At 45.5% G+C, this 18,833-nt stretch overlaps 1 protein-coding gene across 1 annotated transcript in view; it reads left to right on the top strand.

Moving 5' to 3' along the window:
• Positions 1-12,835, top strand: part of LOC120540563 (urokinase plasminogen activator surface receptor-like) — a 28,941-nt gene extending 16,106 nt beyond the window's left edge. The window contains exons 4-8 of the mRNA XM_039771402.1: positions 527-565; positions 2,623-2,757; positions 6,948-7,085; positions 8,786-8,896; positions 12,630-12,835. Of these exons, the coding sequence (XP_039627336.1) occupies positions 527-565; positions 2,623-2,757; positions 6,948-7,085; positions 8,786-8,896; positions 12,630-12,835 (629 nt within the window). The remainder of the gene's footprint in view (positions 1-526; positions 566-2,622; positions 2,758-6,947; positions 7,086-8,785; positions 8,897-12,629) is intronic.
• Positions 12,836-18,833: the final 5,998 nt, after the last annotated feature.

Here is an 18,833-nt window from a genome sequence, read left to right as displayed (position 1 = left end):
CTTGTGGGGAGCAGGTGGAAGAAATATTAGAAAAGGCAATTCAAAGAGAGACCCCTTTCCAGGTAGGCTGGGTGTGCAGTGGGTGTCCCAAAATTAGGGTTAGGGTTAGGGTAGGTAACAAAACACGACAGCCTTGAGTGACCAAGTGGCGACCCTCAAGACAAAACTCAAGAACAGATGACGTCACTCGCTCGATACACAACTATCACGTATGAGTAGAGTCTCCTTAACGTACAGCAGGCGTGTACTGAAGGAGCATCGGCACAGCGCTGAACGCTCGACCGTCCTCTCCTGCCAGACTTGTGTCGACGTTTTCATTTCTCTTACACGTCTTTTCCAGGGGTAAACATATTGCTAGGGAGGGTTAATGCCACACGTGGTGACCATGAAGGGAACCCAATGGAGGCACTTTAGGACCCTCACATGTTGACTTAGCTGCCCTTTTGGATGTTTGGCTCAATGAGGACTGTCACCCTCCAGCCTGCTTTCTTCTCATCAGAACTTTTCTTCTCTTCTTGTATTTCAGTTGCAGCTTCAACAGAAGACAAGCCTTCTAAACCTACTGGTAAGTGAGGGTTTCCTTCCTAGCAGTTCAGGGCAGCAGCCTGCTAAAAAGAGCTGGAGGTCCTCAGGCTTAACCAGGAGCGGACTGGGTCTCAAAACTGGCCCGGGCATCCTTCAGCGAGTGAGGTGACGAGATTGATATTCACTGTGATGAGTCGCTACTCGCTATGAGCCTACGACATGAACTCTCTCTAAACTGTTGCCAAACTTAAACTGTACACTCTTGTTTAGACACAACTTCAAATTCGACGACATGCTTAGAAATAAAATTGAATGAAGAATACAAATGTAGTAACACGGCTTACAGATCATTAGGGTACACGTCAAATGCCAATGTCATGTCCAAGTGCCAGTATACCCTATAGGCTCGTAGCTTACGCAGTTCGCTGCTTTCAGCAGCCACATCATCAACAATAAAGCCAAGTAAGTGATTACAGGTATGAAACAATTATTTTCAACTCAATAGTCAAACGGCTCATTTAGAATGAATAAATGATAACCGAGGTGATAATGAAAACCTCACCTGACTGAAACGTTCCATTAACTTAACGATAAACTAGAAATGTTCCGTCCTAATATGAACACTTCCTACCCTGTGCTTTATAACTTTATTTCTTCACACTAATAATCGCAGCTGAAAACCACTAATTATTGATGACGCTGACAACCAGAGAACAATAAAACGCATTATACCTAATCTAAACTAATTATTAGTACCGAAGAATTGAAATACTGGAGATGAGATCAAATAAATTGCAGTAATGTATGTGGTAACCGAAATGTAGCGGGATCGAAACAGAAATCGGCAAAAGACAGTTTTGACCAAGTATTTCACTGCAACGTTGTGTACTGACAACTAAAACAACCTGATGACGTAACACGGTATATTATGGAGGACAATATAAATCACAGTACTGGACAGATAATGTTTAGAAGCTCATTTCATGAAACTGCCGGCCCATGACCAGACCAGAGCCCGCGGTCCACCGGGCATTGCCCAAATGCCTTACTCGCCAGTCTGCCTCTGGGCTTAACTTGCAACATGAGAGAACAGGGCAGACAATCCCAATGGAGGGAGCCTTTGGAGCAGGAAGACCACCTGCAGGAAGCCACGGGTTCGGCGGCTTTGGGGTGATTGAGGAGACTCCCACCCTGTGTCCGTAACATTCATTCTCTGGAAGGTGAGGCCAATGCCCAGTGTGTCCATGTCCAAGTGTCCTTTTAACTCCACTGATTCAAAGGGATAGCCACCAAACTCAGAAAACACATGGCCACCAGAGCCCACCTTCACACCCTTGAACTAACGAGGTGAGGGTCACAACCTTAGTGAACAGCAGCCTCCATCTGTCTGCTCTTGAGTCGGCTGAGCCCACCGCACATTTGCCCCAGTCTGTCTCACACTCACATGTATACTGCTGGCACTGCCCAATGCCTCCTGTGCCCTGGCTGTTGGCATCTGCAGGATCTCTGAACCAGCAGGCACCTTGTCATGACATGTAATGAAATGCAGGAAATCTCTCAACCACATAAACTGAAATTCTACAAAGGAAGATTTAATTTAAAAAGAAGACGTTGACCAACAAAACAAACAAAAGCCACCAATCAGAATCAAACAGTGTGGACAGGTAGGTAGGTGACTCGGCGGCCCCTTGGCTTTCACTTAAGCCTCTGCTAATCCAGAGATGATAGTCACGCCATGTCCAGGAGGAACATCAAGGTCATCAGTCACCAGAGTCAAAGGACTCGTACTGAGACCACCAAGCCCTGCATGCTTAGACAACGACACGTTTGACACATAGGAGCCAATTTGCAGGTAAGCACGGTGGTCTTGTTCCCAGAGCACCTGCTACAGTTTTCTCTTCTGTAAGTATTAATGTGAACCTTTCAATCAGCCCTGCAGTGGGCTGGCGCCCTGCCCGGGGTTTGCTTCCTGCCTTGTGCCCTGTGTTGGCTGGGATTGGCTCCAGCAGACCCCCGTGACCCTGTAGTTAGAATATAACGGGTTGGACAATCACTGACTGACTGACTGACCTTTTAATCAGCTTTTGTCTTTGACAGGTTCAACGAATTCCCTGATGTGTTACAACTGCACTACTAAAGAGAATAAGCCAGAGGGAAAACACGATCTACATAACTGCTCAAAGGAAGAAACGATGTGTGGAGTGTTTGTAATCCAGAATATTACCAGTAAAGGTAAAAAAGACAGGAAAGCGGCCTGCAAACGTCCGAGTCTCGACATCTCAGACACGTTCATGATGGTGTGCAGTCGGGGGGGCACCACGTGTGTCTGGCACTTAAAAGGCAGCTGGGGTGGGTTTGCTCTCAATCACGGTGTCTACTGATTCTGCACAGGAAGTTCTATTCTTAAGTGTGCCATTTTTTAGACATTTTTAAACATCTCATTCTTGTTCTTTTGCCTTTAAAATGGCAAACGTGAAACAAAGCTGTAAAAACGAGTCCAATACGTCGACCTTCAAGCCTTGAGTTTTCCCAGAGTGTCAGTTCATGTCTTGTTTTTCTGAAAACGCAGGCACATCATTCTGGGATTCTGCTGTTTTTAAAGAAGTCTGCCTGTCCTCTTCACCTCGCTGCCCATCCGCCTCTGTGGTTTCCTTTTAAGGGGGGCTACAAGGGGCGACCAGGCCCCCCATCTACACAAAGCAATCACCAGAAAACATTCTACTGTATGTGTGCGCTAAGATTTTGGGTCTTTGTGGTGTTTTTGTTTTTCTGAACGTTGTTATTCTTTTTTCTTGCTATTATTTTATTCTTTCCTTAGGCTTTGAAAAGTGTAGGCCGCAGTTTTACTTTGATTTTGATTTGGAATGAGTTATTTTATGAATGCAAAACCTGTAATGCGACGTTGCTGGTTTTTGATGAGAGCCGCCATTTCAGCTTTGGTTGCTATGACGCAGGTAGCCGTTGCTAGGGGAGTGTCCTAGAAGTCAGATCACATGACGCGCTTTAAGTCAGCGGCTTGTGTCTCCCTTCATGTCCAAGTCTGTGGATGGCCTTTCTAAAGACACCCTTGATTTTCATTTGCTGGATTTGCTTCTTTAATAAATCAACTTTGATTTCCGCATTGGGAGTTGGATTTGAATTCTTTAAAAGTATTTATGGTTTTGTCTCCAGCTAGTCTTCTGGTAGATGTTTCACCTTTCAACTCCTGGTCCTTTTCTTAGCCGCTTATGCACTGAGTGGGTTTTGGATTTTTTGTGTCTAAATTACAGTCCAAAAATAAGCAGTCAGTACTCACTTATTGCTATAAAAAACTGCAAATGGCTGAGACATAGTGAGTGCAACATCTCAGATTCTGAAAAGAAGTATTTATATGAATGGACACCTTTGTTTCCACCAATGGTAGCCCTGGGCACAGAGCTGGTCATGCAGTCACACACACACACGTCAGGGTCTCTCAGGTGGCAGTCACTGGTCACGAGCACAAGAGGCTTGTTCACGGTATAATCGATCGCCACTGCCACCGAACGAGACCCAAACCCCCACCTGAAGGCCACATTTTAAATTTACAAATGGGATAATAAAAATCCTTCTGCGGTGGGATGGCGCCCTGCCTGGGGTTTGTTTCCTGCCTTGTGCCCTGTGTTGGCTGGGATTGGCTCCAGCAGACCCCATGACCCTGTAGTTAGGATATAGCGGGTTGGATAATGGATGGATAATAAATACCCCACAGCACAGCTGATCCCATTGTGGATTATACTGTGACCAAGCCACCTTGTGCTCACAATGCAGCGACGTGGGTGATGTGATACTATGACCTTCAACTAGGGGGTCCTCACATGAAACCTCTAGAGGCTCGAGTACAGCATGGCACCACTGCCTGGACTCTGAGATGAAGCTGAAAGAGCGCTGCCCAGTAAACTAACATGGAGAATGTGAAGCAGACAGCGTTTGGACGCCTGAACTGTAAAACACCAAGAGCAGTGCTCACAAATCAAGTGTGGCCTCAAAGCCTTCATCAAAGAGTCAAAACTGTGATCAGAGTCAAGCTTTGAGCGTAATAAGTGGCTGTCACAGAAGCCATTGACTTCCTGTCTTTTGTGCACAGCTGTGACGTCTATTATGACTGGCCAATCACAGACAACTGAGTGTCATTTGAATGGGTGGAACCTCAGCTGTCCAATGGTGATGAGCCTTTCACTGTACGCGATATCTGATGACTCAGCTGTGCTGTGCTGTTCGCTTTGAGGTTTGCGTGTGTAAATCACACATTTTATTAGTGAAGATATTTGAAAGATGACACCCTTGGGTGTGTAGAAACGCCATTATTGCTTTTGATTGACATGTGGGTTTATTGCAATGTACACAAATAATGTTGAAGTGTGGCGGAGTCCTGCTGGTGGGACACCACGTACATGAGTGACTACGCTGCCCCTGTGACCTGACAGCTTTAGTCTGTGGCAGACCACCATGTACAGCATATACAGGGTTAATGCTGGCATTATACGTTCAAAAATAAAAAGTACTGTTTGGTGAAAAATGAGTTCTTCTAATGGCGACTTCAGTGGTTTAACGTCTGCCTTTGTGTCTGAAGCCAGCAGTGTCACCCGTCCTGCTCGGAGTCTCCTCACGGCAAACTGCTTTGATGGCTAAACATTCAACCAAAGGGGTCTTCATGTCCTAGTCGGAGTTGTCTTGTTTGCTGCCTGCAGTGGTAGTCTTATATTTGAGGCTTATATTGGTTTTATGGTTTTCCATTACACTGGACAGTCTATGCCACACTGTGTATTGGGATTTCCATGCCCATTTACCCCTGTGCTTACTGATGCCACTTGACCGCGTTCTCTCAATGCAGCGTGGCGTTGTGTAGGTGAGGTTCAGTTTGCTCTCGTGTTGCTTGTGTCCTGCCAGGCACATTTACTGGGAATTACAATGTTCATTGTATTATTGTGAGTTTTATTTCTATTGTAATCACACATCCGCCCTGCACTTGACCACCCAGTGCCCCTACTAAATTTCATCTCGTGCCATCCCTGATGTAGTGTAAAATTATTTCCAGGATTTTCGAAAAATGAGCCGCCTTTGTATACCAACTCATTTGCATGTGCCCATCCACACTCTGTCTTACACCAATTTGGAGTTTCCAATTCAGCTAACCTGAACATTTAGAAGGAAACGCCACCCAAACAAACGCCAGGCATGAGGTCCACTCCGTGTGCCAGTGAAGGACATTAGTGGTGCCAATCCTGTAACGGCTCTGCCTTCACCTTCTCCAACAGCATCAGACACTTCTGTGCTTTCAGGCTCTTTCACTCCATCCATAATGTTGAACTGGGATGTGCCCTGGGAAACCGTGCCAGGGGTCAGTGGTGACTCACCTGGCACCTGATTAAACACAGAAGGCCTGTCTTGTGAAACTGAAGCCTTCGCTCCGTTAAGCTTTCTGTTCACATTTGCACAACAGACTTGTAGCCCCCATTTGAAGCCACAAGTACAAACTCAGCCGTTTTCAAATTGTACAAAAAGGCTTTACTTAGGAATAGAGTGTCCTGGAGCAAATAAATAAATACTGTGACTGAGAAAAAGAAGTAACTTCCACTTCAAAAACTGTTTTATAAAATGTTAGGTTTTCATATCATCTTCCCTCCAAGTCTTATTAGATTCATTCTGCTTTGGCGCTTGTGAACACGTCATGCATGAAGAAAGGAAAGCGCAGGTTTGGTCTTAGAATATTTCACCCAAAACTGCTATGCGTATATATATATATATATATTGCTATTTATTAATACATATTTTTGTTACTTACCTCATGCTATTTGTAGTAATGGCCAGTGTTTCCAGGCAGAGTGGAGTGAACAACAGCAAACCAAATCAAAAGGCCCATCATTCATGTCAGGATCATTTAGAGGAGACACGCGTGAAAGACGAACCACTCTGAGTTGGCGCACACTGAATGCCAGTCAAGTTTATGAACGGCTTATGCATTTTTGTGTTGTGTGTTAAAATGTTTAATGTCATGTGCGTGGAGTCCCCTGAAATTCTCACGACTATTGAGTGGCATCATGTGACTCTCAAACGGCTGTCTTCCTGGCCTGACGAAGGTCAGAAGACGTTCATAAAAGCAGCTTGGAGGAGATGGAGGACTTGGTTAGCAATGACTGTCGTCTTGACGTCTGATGTGTTAGATACGGTGGTGCACGCCTAGCTTAGAAGTAACCGCCTGTAACCGGAAATCTGCAGGCAAAGAGACGAGCAACTGAAGCAAAGCTTTATGGGATAGTTTGGATTTTTAAATCTGAACTGCAAACAGCAGTCATCCTCCATTGTGACTGAAAGTAACTTTAAGTTCATTCATCTCTTTAAAATGCAAGTCTGCCATCATGAATAAGTGGGCTCTTACTGGCTAATATCTTCTTCTTTTTCAGATTATACTGAGTCAGTCAGTTATAACTTTTCCTGCACATCTAAAGACCTCTGTGACGTTTCCTTCACCTACATCAGAGACAATAAGAATGTTACTGTAAGTTCAAACTGCTGCGCCACGAGCTCATGTAACACTGAAGGTAAGGACAAGTTCAGCTGCACCTCCGAGTTTCTGTTTCGAACGCGCTCTTCTGCCAGGTTGGCATTTGGATTGCTGAAATATCTCATAACGACAGGGTCATGGAAGTGGGCCCTCATGGGAGACCTCCACACTGGCAGATCGGTGGCAGAAGATACACACCTTTAGTAGCAAAATAAACTGCAGGGAGGGACACACAAGTACCAGTTAAGAGAATTCAGATGTGCTGCGGACTGAGCAGGTGCCTTGAACCCGTGTCTGTCTCACCCGCCCACCTACTTCGTCTCTCCCTACAGACGTTAGGGTTAGGGTTCTGTATGGCAGATAACTGCTGTGTCTTTAATTTGTACAAATCGCATGTGTTGTTGTGATATTCTTTCACTGCCATTGTGTTTACTTGGGTGCCACTGTTTGTGTCTCCTGTCATGACGGCAGTGAGGGGCACATCCAGATATCATAACTACATCAGTGGATCTTCCAACTGTGTTAGGGGCACATCCTCAGGGGTCATGCCTCCTGGTGACAACGCGACCCGGTAAAAGGTCGCCGCTCAGAGATGTCCGTCCTCATCTGGATTTGCAAACAGAAGCCCATTTTTAAAACTCCTTGTTTTTCATTTGCTGTGTGCTTCAGTTTTTAAATGTGGTTTCGTCGCCCCTTTTGCTGTTGATTGACCTCCCAGTTTAGACTTTCCTTTTTGTTTTCCAGTCACCTGCACCCTGAACTCCTGACTGGCGTGTGTTGCACTTGAGCCTCCATGTGAGGAGCAGACAGTTTAAGTGACCCTGAGTGGCCTGAAGTCAGTTAAATGGGATTTTATAAAAGAGCAGTCAGGCTGGCCAGGCCACTAAACACGAGCAAAGAGGACAAGCAGACCTTCAGGAATCGTAACAGGCAAAGTTCAAAGGCTAAAACGCTAAAGTCATCACTTCAGAGACAAGTCACCTTCAGCCAAGGAGTCGCCACCATTAATGATGACATCTTGTCCAGATTTGGTTAGTGCTTTATGTCCCTGCTCTGGCCTCCCAAGACCATGAAATTTGATCAAGCAGGTCCGAGAGTGACGGGATGTGTTAGTCCGTATGTGTGGACCTCTGCACAGTGGTGGTCAACGATGAGAGGCCAAGAGCCAGTACGTCCCAGTATCAAGGACTGTTGTTAAAGACATAATTAATAATAACAGAAAGAAAGAAAGAAAGAAAGAAAGAAAGAAAGAAAGAAAGAAAGAAAGAAAGAAAAGTCAGTCTAGGAGAACCTAGAGAAGTCTGTGGGTTACAAAGATCTAACAAAAGGAGGGAAAAGCCTGTGGGACAAAAGCATTTTGAGCAGGGAGCCTTCAGCCAGCCCCCCACACAGTGATACCCCATCTTGGTTTACAGGTATAACTGATGGATCTGCATCTATCTACAGAAGCCGTCCAGCAGACCTTCCTCCCATCTACTCTGCTTTTGTTTCAGTCCCCCACCCTTTAAGCGTAAACCTAAATCACAATCCCTACAATTTCCTTCTCTCATGGGAGTCACCTCGGTATCCTCCGTAGTATCTATGGGTGCTCAGCAGCCTAAGACTAACATTTTTTTATTTCTTTCTTCCCTCAGTAGAGCCTGCATGTCTCTCCCTTTTCTAACGTTGGCCATCACCAAGAGGCAGTCAAATCTGTCCCTGAGTGCTGTCACCTCTGCTAACCTCTTTATCTCACAGGGCACACACCTGAGCCTGAAGGCAGCTACCAGTGCCATGTCGGAGCCCATGACAATAAAACCCAACAGATGAATTGTGCAAAGGGACAAGATCGGTGCTACAAAGTTCACAGTAAGTCTAATGTGCCTCGACCAAAGGGGACCAACGAGGGGGGACAATGTGACTGATGGCCAAAGAGCCGGAATATCCTGAATGACGTCTGGTGTTTGTCCTGCAATCTTAATGACAAATGACTCTTCAAAGAGTAAGGGACACACAATGAGCTCCGGCCACTGGTGTTGGGAATGTCTTACACACTAAGCCTGGTGGTCTTTCAGGCTCCTGGACTTCACAGCTTTAGGTGGGTAAGCAGATGTACTTCATGTTGTGTTCTTTATGTCTTCACAAGTCATTAGACGTGGTCATTTATTTAGTGTTTGAAGAGGTTTGAAGGCGAGGTGGTCCCAGTGCCATAGATTGGTGATGTGTTGTGTGTCATTTAGAACATGCCAGTCAGAATTTCACTGCCCATATTACGACCCTATAAACCTGCTACACTACACCTTTCACCTCTGTCTCTCTGTTATATAGCGCCTTTTACAGCTATCTATCTATCTATCTATCTATCTATCTATCTATCTATCTCTCTGTTATATAGCACCTTTCACATCTATCTATCTATCTATCTATCTGTCTGTTATATAGTGCCTTTCACATCTATCTATCTATCTATCTCTCTATCTATCTATCTATCTATCTATCTATCTATCTATCTATCTATCTATCTATCTATCTATCTATCTATCTATCTATCTATCTATCTATCTAAGCATGGCACCAGACAGGTGACGTGTTACATGTTGATCAGCGCGTTGAAGTCAGCATTTCATTGTCGTCTGCACACAGGACAGTAAGAACCTGCAAACGGGAGCATCGACTTCACTGCCATTGGGATTTTTCTGCTCATTTGGAAACATTTGTAGAAACGACCAGTCAGACCAGTCAGTATGGCCCTCAAGTCACTGGTCCACCTCAGTATTTAGTGTTGTCAGCAATAAAGCAAGGGGCACTTAAATGAATATGATAAAGGGAACTTAAGTATTTAAGGTTATGGCAGAGAACAGAAATAGTAATAGTAATAACAGGACAAAAGAATGTACAACTAACTAAAAACAAATAAATCAATTACAAGTTAGAATGACACAACAATCATGAAATTAGTAAACATAAAACCCTGTAGCCTTGTGAGTCCCCTCGTCACAGCATACAATGATGGTGACACAAGATGTGCAGCTACAGCACAGGACCACAAAGCAGGCAGCCGAGTGGCAGTTCAGGGTGACCTGATGGATTGTGGGCCAAGCAGCCCAGGTGAGGCAGTGACAGGACCAGGCAGACTTGTCGATGAAAGGACAGCCACGGAAATGCCAGGGAGAACAGGGGGATCTTCAGCCTGAATTGAAGCGACTACCTGGGGATGGGAGCCACAGAGCTGAACAATAGAAAACAAAATTTCAACTCCAGTTCATAGCAGCCCTTAGCTAGTGCCCTTCATGGAGTACAGAGCCCAGGACCCCTGACACAGATTCACAAATCTAACATGACAGCAGCAGAACACAAACAATGTCGACATTTACATACAACCCTAATTCCATAAAAACTGGGGGAGTAAGGAAAAATCCATCCATCCATTACCCAACCTGCTATATCCTAACTACAGGGTCACAGGGGTCTGCTGGAGCCAATCCCAGCCAACACAGGGCACAAGGCAGGAAACAAACCCCGGGCAGGGTGCCAGCCCACCACAGGGCACACACACCAAGCACACACTAGGGACAATTCAGAATTGCCAATGCACCTGACCTGCATGTCTTTGGACTGTGGGTGGAATCGCACACAGACACGGGGAGAACATGCAAACTCCACGCAGGGAGGACTCAGGAAGTGATCCCGGGTCTCCTAACTGTGAGGCAGCAGTGCTGTATGGAAAAATGCTAATTAAAAGTAAAAAGGAGTGATTTGTAAATTCTGTTCCTCCTGCGTCCCTTTCATCCATTATACTTATACAGCCATGAACTTGTAATCTGAGCAGAAAGTGCTATGGTGTGCTGCCAGAAAACGCAGGGGCGACCCCTGGATGGCCACATATGCTGCTCCCCAATCTGAACGCGTGATGTTTGGCTGAGCTCGATACGGTGAAGCCTTAACTGGCATCCATGGATGCAGTGGTGAATGGCACAGCCAGTCATGATATTAAAAGAGCGTGATGTCTGAGAGATTAGCAGTGATGTGCACTCACAAGTGAACGTCTGCCTTGCTGTACCTTCATGCACTGAGATTTGATCGGATTCTTTGAGTCTCATTAAGACATTGTGGGTTGCAGAGAGCGTGATGCCCCAAAGTGTACCAATTTGTCTTTGCGGTGTGCTGCTCTCAAAGTATAAGATTATTCGCTGACGCGTCTGCTGGCAACTCTTCACTCTTGATGGGCTCGGCCTGTTTTGGAGGGTCCTGATGTACTGGAACACAATGGCCTCACTGGTTTCCCATCACCTTGTTATTTCAACTTGTCACATCGTTATTTGTCCTAAACTGCTCCTGTCGCCAGTTTTGTGGAATGAGTTGCAGGCCTCAATTTCCGAATAAACGTACATCTTCAAAAACCACAGCAGCAGATTGGGCACAACATCAAATGTCTTTGTTTGAATACAAGTCCACGTCCACGTCACTCACGTTTGCTTTTATTAGCGTTTTGTTTGTCCCGACTGTTTCGGAGTTGGGGTTGCACATCAGCACACAGACAGATGCGGTCGCCCTCAGTCGTAACCTCAGTGAGTTCTCGTTCTCTCACGCTCACCTCATGCAGTTCAGGGTCACAGGGAGTCCTGGCAGGGAGCAGCACATGCCCGGGCACCAGGCATGCTTTGTGGGGCCCATTCACACACACACACACACACACACACACACACACACACACACACACACACACACACAAACACACACACACGTGGACCTGCAGTCAGCAAACAACCGTAAGCAGCACATCCACGGGGATGAAGGAAGAAAACCTCACAAAATACGAGAAGGACAGTCCACCCAGAAATAGGGCAGGGACACTGGGGCTGCTAACTGCTATGCCAGCCTAAGCAGAGTCATTATAAGATGAATTCTTGCTAACATTAAACTTCTGCCCCGGAGGAGTAGAAAACAAAAACTTGGTGCCATTCCTAGAGCAATTAAAACAAAAGATGGCACACACAAAGAAGTGGTGGTCAACCTGAAGCATTAAATGTTAATAAAGTGGTAAACTTAAAATGCCTTGGGGGTCCAGGGATAGTTGGAACAGATGAGGAAATAAAATTCCCAAGAATCAGCTGATATTCTTAAGGAACAAAGACACCCAATCGGGACTATCAGCATATTTTTTAACAAAATGGATGGTCTGATGATTGATTCCAAGTATGTCAGCTGCTCCTTGGGACCACCATAACAGGCAAGGCCAACTGGCCGTCCATCACACACTGAGCCAAACTCCTTGGCTCCTGTCAATGCCAGCACTGCCGACGTCTGTGCCCGGGTATTTCCTGCTCCACCCTCTTTGCTCTGGTAAGACACGTTGGCTCATTTCCTCACCTCACCTCCATGTTTAATCCACACATCTTGACATGGCCAAGCCCCATAAGTGAATGTGTGGCCAGTTCTCTGTCATCAGGACATTGTGGGGACTTTAACACTTGCTATGGCTTGAGACACAAGTGCCACTAAATACATGGCTAGCCCAGCTTTTCAAAATGAAGGACTGATTAATGAGTGGGCGCCATTTTCAAGGCTAACTGTTTTCCTCCAATTGTTTTCTACTCTGCAGCTAAAGAAATGGGAGAAGTCCGAGGATGTGCCTCTGAGAGCGCCTGCAATGTCCGCAAAATCTTCAATTTGTATTATGGCACCAAACAGGAAACGGACATTAAATGCTGCAATCACAATCTCTGCAACGGCGCAGCACAGCTGGGATGGAGCGGCCACCTCCTGGTTCTTCTTCTTGCCCCTGTTTTGCTCCTCCGACTCTGCTAGACTCGTCTTCATCATTTAATGCCATCCTGAAGACAGTGCTTGGGCTTCATCGCGTGTAACTTCAGGGCTTTTCTCTCAGACACGCTCACTTATGACATGAAAGCCTTTGATGGAGGTGGCGTGTCTGACTGGCCTGTGTGCTTCATTTGCCTTAAAATGATTATTTACAGGGAGAGCTAAAAAGCTGCTTGTTAATTAAAAATGCAATTGTGTTTTGTCGCTGACCCTGTGGTCCTCCTGCTCTTTGACACGGCAGGCAGGCCTTTTGTATTGTGAGTTGGTGACCGGCCTCGTCCTCCAAAATAAAAGGCCACTTTCATGATGCACTGCACGTCCACTCAGTTTTCTGTTTCTTTTGTGACACAAAGCGCTCCACTGGGGTCCAAGTCGGACTTTACTGCTTTAAGTTCTGTTCCTGCCTCACATCTCAGGCGCCTCATGAATGGGAATGCGTTGCTTTTCCTGTGGTCAGCACTGCTGTCCCATGGACCATCTCTGTAGGCTTTGCATGTTCTCCTTGTGTTCACCCAGGCTTTCTGATTAGGGCACAGTTCTGTTTTGCCAGGGGTGAAGGCAAAGACCAGAAGAGCTGAATGGGAAAGCAAGAGGTCCAAACTGGGAGAACTGGCATTTCAGAGAGAGCCAAAACACCAGGTCACGTTGATGTGAAGCTTTGAAACGCAGATGAATTGCTAAACCAAACCCTAAAGCAAAAGTCGCAGTTCAATACTTGAAGTGTAAAAGTGGGGCGAACATCATAAAGGTGGGCCACTAGAGGACACTGTGGCTGTGGGGGGCTGCCAATTTGGCGCTGTGGTGTGAGGAGCCTGCAGAGAACTCTGGCGCCACCAGGGGGAGTTCCTCAGGGACTGGGCAGCCCAGAAGGACCAACAAGGTGGCACCCAGAAGAGTTCCTGGGCTGGCCTGGAGCTTGAAAGCCCCTTTCAATGGGGACACTGAGAGCTTGCAGTGATGGCCAGAGGAAGTGGAGAAGAAGGGAGAGAAAGAAAAACCTGTGAGGTGAACGGAGCGAGGGGTACTGGGCCGGTGGAGCGGCCCCCCACAGGCAGCCGGACATTCTCAGGAGGCTCAGTCTTCGTCTTTTGTCCTCTTTTATGCAGTTTAATTTCTTTGCTCTTTTTGTTTGCTTGATTTTTTTTTTATTAATATTACTTTGGTAGTCCCTGTCGTTATTTGGGTGTTCAGTTCCTCATCACCACCTAAAGTGCACAGAAGCAGAAAATGGTGTGGACATTAAAAAAAAGGAATAGAGAATGTTGTGATTCTTTAACTGCAATAATCCACAATCCTGGGGGCATCCACAGCCCACCTTACCAGAGTCACACCAGTGAACAGCAACGACAGCAACAACCGTGAAGAAATCAGCCCACAAAATGGCGCCACAAAAAGACGTGAAATATTTGTAACCTTTATAAAGCAGTGCTGAAGGTAATAATAAAGAAAAATGAATTCCTCATGGGGTACATGGAGCACACAGAAGTGGTGCAGAAAACAGAAAGAGCGCAAATCAGAACAAGTCAGGCCACAGGCTGTAAGGTTGTGAACAGCATTTAACATAAGAAGCGCCACGTGTGCGAATGTGCAGCATAAGGCGTTTGTAGCCCAAGTGTACCTGTGTGTCCTCCTCTTGGCCATCGTAGTACCGCCACTCTTCTGAGGAGACACACCAGAATGAACTGCAGCAGACCAAAGCTCCTTCAGACGTCCACCGATGCTCTAAAGTCTCCACCCCATCCAGCGCATTCCTGCCTTGCACCAAACGATGCCAGGATGGGCACCAGCTACTTACTGCCAGTCCAGTCCTGGATCGAGCAGGTTAGTAAAGCACCTCTGACCTGTGAGGAAACCTTCTGGAACTCATCCTTTACCAGTGACGATTCTCTCAAACTTCAGTCCAAAGCATGGAAGATTGATATTTCTTTCTTTCAAATAATGAATTGAGATTAACGATGGAAATTGACGTTTACATCGCAGACTATTGTATTGATCCGAGGGCGCAGGAGTTGAGGGAGTGGAATGAGCCTCCTTACAGGCTCTTAAAAGGGCCGCTGGTACCATGTGCTCCCGGGCGCTGTGTCCTTAGGCTGTTCACTCGTACCACCCAGGTCCACGTATTCTGTATATCTCTGCAGCCCACAGGCTCCACACTGGAGCTCCAGGTAGGTGGGCTTGACTCCAGTGGGCACCGACTGGGTCCATCTGCAGACCTCCATAGCCCCCCACACACTTACGCTATGGTTAGGAGTGGGGCTGTGGGAGGCTGTCTGACTCAAATAATGCCAAGTAATGTCGAGGTGCTCGGAGCTCCGGGCTGCACAGATGCCACACTCACTTTGCTCACCGAGGGTCAGAGGCAACCTGCATTGGTACACTACTGTGGCACTTCTGCCGAAAAGGAGGATGAACAGAGCGAGAAACCGGCAGCACTCAGCACAGCTTTGCCATACGACGTACGTACCAAATGGCCACAGATGATACCTTTGAGACATGTAAAGATAGATCACCGTGGAAACGTGTCACCCATACTGACATGTGCATTTATTACAGCGGTTCAATGACAATAATGACGATTGTTAGGAGATCAAAATGAACACATTGAGCGCACCTGCCCGAAACGATGCGACCACCCAGGGCTTCATCACCTGCATACGGGTGCTGCTATGATTTAGGACACCACCAGATGTCGCTGTTTCCAAAGCTTTGCCGCTGAGATGTCGAGAGGTTTTTTTTTCTTAATAAAATTCTTAATAAAAATGAATTATGCTTTGTGTTCCTTCTGAAATCGCCCTCGTTTAATTATTTCTTTTTGTCCTGCACCTCCTGAATCTCACGCGTCAGACTTGTCTGGATATTTTTGGTGTTTCTCCCCTATTTTTTACCTTATACACCCCCCAAAAAATCCAATTATTTATTTATTTGTTTTTTTTTTTTGTTTCCTCTCTGTTTTTCACTCTCTAGACCCCAAAAACTCTCATTTTTAGGCCCTGTTTGGACCAAATTCAGTGCACCATTATGATAAAGAGTAAACCAATAGGTATCTGTCTTCAGCCAGAATGATCGGAAGGACCTGAAGTTGCACGGGACACATCCACCGACCCGGATATAAAGTGTCAATGTTACTGTGACAGATGTCTGGTCACCTTACAGGTAATCTAACCTAGACACCATTTAAATATCCGACTACGCCACCCAGTTTATTAAGAGACTGGGAACTCCTGAAATTTACCAATAATAGCACACAGGTCTCTTTAAATTAGGCGGTGAGTAAACACACAATGAAAGACACAACAGTAATTTCAGGTGAAGCAACAGTAACTTCTATTACACCAGACAATAACAAGGACATTAAAAAGATAAATGAACATAAAGTCTAACAATATCAAGAATGAACACACAGTCCACATTCTAAAAGTCCATCAAAAACAGAATTGGAGGATACAACCTTTAGTGGTGCAGAGTCCAGTCTGTGCACTGTTAACCCCAACAATTAATCGTCCAACTGTCCACCGATGCACTCTGTTCACTGGACACTCGTTGCCCAACAGAAGTTTTGTCAAATCGTGGAATCCCAGTCAGCGTCTCCTCGTTGTTCTTTTTCTCCACTCTGCGCTCCTTGTGTTGCTGTGACCTCGGCACGACTCACTTCTCGTCTGCCAGCTTTGCTCAGTGCTTTCATGCAGCTTCCCTCACTCGCTGGACCCACAACCATCTTCTTGTGGCGCTGTCTCTTCCTCCCTCGCTCGAGGTAAGTGTTTCCATCCGTGTCCCTCACGTCACACCAGCCTCGTACCCCAGTCTGCCAGTGAGCTCCTGTGCTCTCTGCGAGTCTTGGCAGCGTTCTCAGTGGACTGTCCCTCTCCTTGCCTTCTCCTGCCCAGAAGCTTAAATCTCCTTCAGTCCCTGCAATTATCAGTTCTGGACAATCGGATTAAACAATGGCATATCTCAATTTCCTGAGTTTAACAAACGATGAAAACACAAGTTAACAAAATGTATTATTACCAACCATGAATGAGAACAGATCTGCTGATTAGAAGCCAATATTGCCAAACACGTTCATTTCCAAGTCAGGTAAATACAGACATCCTCCAAGGAAGGAGCAGCTCTGTTATCACAACTTGGTATTGTTTGTAATCTCAACCAGCCAAACTTCATAGTGGTGACTCCTTTGCAATCCAGCAAATACCTCCAGTCTGCAGACAGCCTTTTAGCTTCTCACCCCCAGTGCCAACAATGGGTGCCTATTGCCTGTTCATCTGCTGGGTTTTAAATGTAATATTGACATGTTTCTTTTCCCAAGAGAGAAATGGAATGACTCCGTCTACAAAAAATGTCCCCCTCTGACATTACTCCTTTTCACTGAACTCGGAGAAAATGTGGATCGGTAATATGGTCACGTGGAGTGTCGCTTGGTGTCATTTCATGGTCCTGATCCCCAACATGATCATATTTTGATTTTTGACTCTTCAGCCCACTAAGAGCTACTCTCAGAAGGTTCACAATGACAAATGGCAAACCTAAGCGTCAGTGATTACCAATATCAGGTTGTTTTTCAGTTTGGACCTCCATCAGATGGCGACAAATGACAAGTTCGACTAAAATCGAGAGAGTTTAGACGTTCATCGTTTAACTTGAAGCACACATTTCAATATTTTCTGACAAATTTTCATGTTTATGTCCTTCTACCCCGCGAAGCTAACCTTCGTGGCTTGCGGGAGACCTCGGTAGCGTAGCAGACTGAGTCTTCGATGTGTGGAAAGGCACAAAGAGACGGCCACCCCAGTTTTGTGGACTATTTGCCATTTATATTTATTTCTTTATTAATACAACAGTGACGATGCCGCACTGAGCTACACAATAACACTTCATTTTTATCTCTCTATCCCCCAACTCCACCCACCAAATTTCTCCTCCCTTAAATAATCTATCAATTAACTTTATTGGAATTCCCTGACATGAACTCCTGCTTACATTATGAACACCCGAATTAGGGCGGCTTGCGAGAATTCAGACTTTTAGTGACAACACAATACAATAATACAGCAACAGAAATAAACGTCCCCAGTGAAACAAATCTGGAGCAGAAAGTCCGAAAAAGGACGAAAGGCTGCGCTGAGGGTCTCGCCAAAGTTTCCGTTTTCTTTCTTATACTTTAATGATTTATAGCACAATGTCAATTCTTTAATAAAGGTTTAATTTGGAGGCATTTATATCTGTGTTATATCCGGCACTCAACAAATACAAAACCTTCTTGTACGCCATAAGAATCCCGAAGATCCTATCGTGGCTGGTAAAATGGGACTGAGATGGAAACTCTGGATATAACTTGGAACAAATCATTTCAAAATGTGTTACAATTAAGGTTTGAGAAAAACTCTCAATATCCATTACAGAAAATGAACAATTTTTGCGATCAATATTACATCTGCGTCTAAGAAATTCTGCCGCGGGACAGATGGCGTTACATATTTTATTGTGAACCTCCTTGGCTGCTGGAGGCAAAGGGAACCCCAGGAAGTTCCCGCGCTGGTTCGTTAAAACAGATTGACAATCGATGAATTAAGAGAATTTCTGCTGAATGTGTAAAGATCACGAATTACTTTATCTGGCAACATCTTATTTAGAAAATTCTAATCACCCGTCAGTAAAGGTGGAAGACTACGAAATGAACGTAAGACAAAAATCAATCGCTACAGTAGGCTTCGCCGTACCCTTTTCCGCTTATGTGGCGCCTTTTAATGACGTAAGAGCTCAGCCACAGCGCGCATGCGTTTGTTGCGACACATCCTAACTTTCACAGCTGAAAGACGAATGAGAAATCGTGAAACTTTATCATTTCAGTATAATGTCTCTCTCAGATCAACCTGAGAAATGATAGTATTTAAATCGTGTTGTAAGCCTACACTCCTGTTATTCCTGTTATATATATATTTTTTTTTTCCCCCCATTTCCACTGTTGCTGAGTGATGTCATCAAA

The sequence above is a fragment of the Polypterus senegalus genome, chromosome 12 (genome assembly GCF_016835505.1).
Source record: "Polypterus senegalus isolate Bchr_013 chromosome 12, ASM1683550v1, whole genome shotgun sequence".
In the NCBI taxonomy this organism is placed as follows: Eukaryota; Metazoa; Chordata; class Cladistia; order Polypteriformes; family Polypteridae; genus Polypterus; species Polypterus senegalus.
This window is presented reverse-complemented; position numbering and strand designations above follow the sequence as displayed.